General features: G+C 38.9%; 1 protein-coding gene across 1 annotated transcript; it reads left to right on the forward strand.

Annotated features, from left to right (window-relative positions):
- The first annotated feature begins 310 nt into the window (after window positions 1-310).
- Window positions 311-4104, forward strand: LOC139718952 (GTP:AMP phosphotransferase AK3, mitochondrial-like). The gene is made up of 5 exons (XM_071630397.1): window positions 311-469; window positions 1141-1257; window positions 2308-2480; window positions 3163-3281; window positions 3777-4104. The coding sequence occupies exons 1-5, from the start codon at window positions 328-330 to the stop codon at window positions 3874-3876; spliced, it is 651 nt and encodes a 216-aa protein (XP_071486498.1). The 5' UTR covers window positions 311-327; the 3' UTR covers window positions 3877-4104.
- The last annotated feature ends 665 nt before the right edge of the window (window positions 4105-4769 follow it).

Below are 4769 nucleotides of genomic sequence, written 5' to 3' on the forward strand. Positions count from 1 at the left end.
TTTAGTCTCATGAACAATTTGTTCCCGACTCTCGGCTACGAAACCATCCTAGCTCCTTCATATTCATCTCTCTCAGCACATTTTACCATTTCTTACCCAATTCACTCGCCACATAGTCCTATTTTTCCACCTCCCCAACAACTACCGCCCACTTTATACTGCACTAGATGCGTAAGAATGCGAAAGATTGCAAGGTTCAAGATACTTTAAAAACTTGTCGATAGGAGAGTCTCAGGGGTATGGCAAAGCGAACTGTGAAATATCACTTTCGAACTGAATCGAGACTACATAAACAGTGGTTGTGAGCAAAGGGCTTTCCAGGTCGCGATGTCGAGGATCTTTCGAGCAATTATTATGGGCCCGCCAGGATCTGGCAAGGGTACCATTTCATCTCGTATTGTGGCGGCATTCAACTTGAACCATCTGTCCAGTGGGGACCTTCTCCGGAGTCAAATTCAACAAAAAACAGGTGGCCATCGTAGTGGTGTTTTTGTGGTGAATTCATATGTGTGCATGTGGTCCCACACGTAGCTTTTTGCGTGTGTATAGCTGCAGAGAATTTCATTCATTGCAAAATGGCATTTATTCTTGCAGTTTGTTCAAAGAAATAAAATTTTCTTGAGGTGTATCAAGAATGCAAGAAAGCTTCACACCCTCAAAGTTTCATGAAGGACCAATCAAAACAAATCAAGGAGAAGGTAATCCTATGGTTTATTGTTTATATTTGAAACCTGACATGTTGCTTGTCATTTCAGCTGAATTCTCTGGTTCTGCCTTTCTGGATGTGTAGGCCTACAGTGCAGGACCGTTGTGGTATAGTGCACTGGAGAGAGAGAGAGAGGGCTGATGAAGATTGATGAAGATCTCTACCTCATTTAAAACCAGTTTCTTATATTAAAAGATAAGACAAGAACAGTGACATTAAAAATAATGTTGAAAAAGGTGGTTATTTTGTTCTTTTATGTCAGTAGCACAGAAATGAATGTTGTTTTTCCACAATGTGGGATTTGTTTGAGTTAGTTCTTAAACCCTATTTATTGATTTCTGTGAGTTGATTGGTTAATTAATTGATTGGTTGATTGACTGATTGACTGATTGACATGTGAATTTATTCATTTATTTATTTCTTTTTGAAACCAGAGGCTGGACTTCATGCCAAGAAGTTTATAGATGAAGGTGGCTTGGTTCCAGATGATGTCATGGTGAAACTTATCTCTGGTGAACTTCACAAGATGTCATCTAGCTGGCTGTTAGATGGTGAGACATATTCCGTCAAAGAGACTGTAAGACAAGGCAATGTATCCCCCACCCCCCCCCCCCCCCCCAAACAGTACTTAACTCCTCATGTAAATAATAAGTATGTATCTAGACAAAAAAAAAATACAGCTAAGTAAACTATTACCCGAGGACAGGTAAACACAATGTTCACATGTAAGGAAACAATGATATATTCAAGTTCAATTTTTTCATGTTGATTTCATTTCAAACAGCCGAAGCACAGAAACATATATCCTGCTCATATACTCTGTCTAATTTGGAGGTTCTTTATTGCTTATTTCTCATTTTTGCATTTACTTGAAGTTATTTTCAAGTTTGATGTATAAAAAACAGTGATATATCATGGTGATATTTGATTAAAAGTTATGCTAATATACAGTGTGCTGCACAGTTGTGTTTACTTGCCTTCAAAATCATCCTCAATTCAGCCGGTACAATGTATTGTGCATCTTTGTGTGTGTGTGTGTGTGTGTGTGTGTGTGTTCAGATTAGACACATTATTTGCTTATCATTAGTTATAAAGGATGTCTAACGAACTGTGCAGTAAAACATTTACTTCATTTATTGATTATATGTGTGAAAAAGTACTGTACCAATGGGAAATGCATATTTTATATAGTGATATACAGGGCTCAACACAAACTTTTTTTTTTTTTCTGGTGGCCCATTTGGGCCACTAAACTCATTGAATTTAAGATGTTGGTGGCCTGAAAAAAAAAAAAAGTATAGCACCACTAAGTAAAAAAATCAGCAATCTATTTTGAATCTTAGTTGCCAAAAGATATTCTCTTTGAAAGATTGATGGTCCAACATTAATTTTTAGTGGCCCCGAGCTACTGGGCCACTGCCAGTGTTGGGCCCTGAGATATGTACATATATCTGTATATATTTTTGTGTGTGTTTTGTGATGATGAGGACATTATCTTTACATTGATTACCTCCTCTTTGAAAGGTAAATTGTGAAATTTGATTCCATGGATTATAAATGTGCAGTTCCTGAATAGTTTATTCATTGATCTCTCTCTTCAGGGTTTCCACGAACAGTGGCACAGGCAGAGGCCCTGTCAGCGGACCAAGACATCGACTCTGTCGTCAACCTAGACGTGCCCTTTGAGGTCATAATTCAAAGGTTGGAGGGTCGATGGCTCCACCCAGGGAGCGGGCGGGTCTACAATCTGGAGTGGAATCCCCCAAAAGAGCCTGTAAGTTGGCATTCTAACAAACAATTCGTCCCGTGGTGAGAAAGGTTCTATGACATTTGCTCCTGCGACAATTGCTTCCATGAAATATCTGCACACTAAGCCAAACATAACTTTTAACCACAAACCTAACCCTAACCTTAATCCTAATCCTCTCATCAAACTTAATCTAAAACCCTATCACAACTGCAACCTTAACCCTAAGTCCTTGGAGAAAATAAGACCAACGCAATTGTCGCAGGAGCAATTGTTGCAGGAGCAAATGTCATGACACCGGTATCAAGACCTTGCATATCAAAATCATGAATTTTCAGGAGAGGGAAGAAACGGTTTCACTTTTGCAAAAACACATCAGTGTTGGCATCAACTAATGTAAAAATGTTACGTAGTAAATGAGGTTTATTTTGTTGTGTTTTTACTTTCGCTAATGATGCTAGTCAATTGTTTTTTGTGAAATTTATAACTCGCAAAAATATTGCTTCCCATTAACACAAATGTGCTGTTTATTACCTCCATGGTGGGATATCACAGATTTTTCTCCTAAAAGGGATAATAGCATTAATAAATGCTTATTTCTTGTGAATTTATCACTCTACAAAATTGTCTTGAAAGTGCCATTTTATGAAATAGTATACTTGGGGGAAACATATGTTGTATAAAGACATCTCTTTCTTATCTGATATAGTTTAAAGATGATGAGACGGGAGAGCCCCTGATACAGCGAGATGATGACAAACCAGCCACGGTCAAAGCCAGGCTACAGGCCTATGAGAAACTCACCAGACCAGTCTTAGACTTTTACAGGTAACTATTAAGAACATCTTCTTTCCTTTCAGAAAGACTAACTAACAAATAACAAAGTGATAATTAAGAAAAATCAAGAATTCACATGAAAAAAGAAAGATGAAACGTTTCAGGAATGGCATAATGTACATTGTGTTTACATAGTGTAAATTGTATTTACTGCCATGCTTTTCTGGACAATTCATCAGTGTTCATCTAATTCTGTCATATTTACTTCCTGATGGAAAAAGTTAATGGTAGAATCATCAGAATATCAGAGAGACAAATTGAAGAGATGGCAAAGGAAAGAGTATTGCTGTGAATAAGTCATGATTTTTGTGTTTTATGTATCATAAAATGATCATGTGTCTTTGAAGCATAAGATGGAACCAGAGCGGTAAGAGTGACACACAGAATCTGATGTTACACCCCCTTTTTTTTTCTCATATGATGCATGTGCTTGTGTAATCTGTTTCAGTGATAGATTTCCCTGAATGTTACTGTCTGTCTTCATAGGTCCAAAGGCATCCTGAAGGAGTTCCAGGGGACCGAGTCCAACAAAATATGGCCCCACGTTGAGTCATACCTCTCGACTTTGCTTCCCAAGTCAAGCTGAATCCTGCCAGATATGTAAAACAATGAAATTGTGTGTCTGAGACACACTTTCAGACAGAGAAGTAAACAGAATATATTCTCAAAGTAATCCTACTCGGACAAGTCTACATGGCTTACAAAAACTGCTGCCAGCATTTTTTTAATGATCAAGGTTTTAAATCAAAACTAGCTGGCTGCACAATTGCCCATTGCAGTTTCTTAAAAATTGATCATGCTACAAGTGTACGTTTACACCATGTTTCCAGCAGATGTGGCAATCACGTTTCAGGTCACGGTGGACGAAATGGGATGGATGTGAGACAATACGGGGGGACGGGATGGATAAACATGACAGGCCGTGATTGCAGTGGATGCTGTGTCAGATTTTTAAACCATCAGAAGATTTGCCAAGACAATCTCGGTGCTGATGAGCATGGCCTAGTAGGCGGTAATAAAACGGCGTGAACGCAACAAAACGTGATTGCATATAATAGGCTGTAACAAAACTTGGGAGGTGGTCCATAGTGTTATGGGATGGGAAATATGTGTAGTCTAGCCTTACCAGACACTGTGAGAAAAGCATCTATCCCACCTACCCGTGGCGCACTAAGTTTCAGGCAAATGGGGCTGCCGTGGCCGCAGAGAACATGGTGTAAAGATAGCACGAGATTCAAAAAATGATGCAGAATCAGGTATACTTACTGGTATCAGTGCTTCCTCAATCTGTTTGGCACGTGGTGAAAAGTTTAACCACCTCACTGCCTACAGGTCATGAAATTGTGTGCTGTGAAGATACATTGGTTATCTTGGCATATAATCCCTTTGTCATCATCTCCACCGCAATGTTGTTGCTGTTCTGGAATGGGTTGTGGCAGCTAAAATGGAATGAGACCTGAAATCCTTTGGAATGCAAAG

This window comes from Diadema antillarum, unplaced genomic scaffold (assembly GCF_040938485.1).
Source record: "Diadema antillarum isolate AM-2024a unplaced genomic scaffold, OU_Dant_1.0 scf00000103, whole genome shotgun sequence".
In the NCBI taxonomy this organism is placed as follows: Eukaryota; Metazoa; Echinodermata; class Echinoidea; order Diadematoida; family Diadematidae; genus Diadema; species Diadema antillarum.

What these genes read in the sequence shown, in the direction of transcription:
- LOC139718952 (XM_071630397.1), top strand. Translation starts at nt 328, where the DNA reads ATGTCGAGGATCTTTCGAGCAATTATTATGGGCCCGCCAGGATCTGGC. An exon ending in TCAAATTCAACAAAAAACAG is followed by an intron (nt 470 to 1,140) that starts GTGGCCATCGTA and finishes TTTTGAAACCAG; the next exon opens with AGGCTGGACTTCATGCCAAG. An exon ending in CCAGTCTTAGACTTTTACAG is followed by an intron (nt 3,282 to 3,776) that starts GTAACTATTAAG and finishes CTGTCTTCATAG; the next exon opens with GTCCAAAGGCATCCTGAAGG.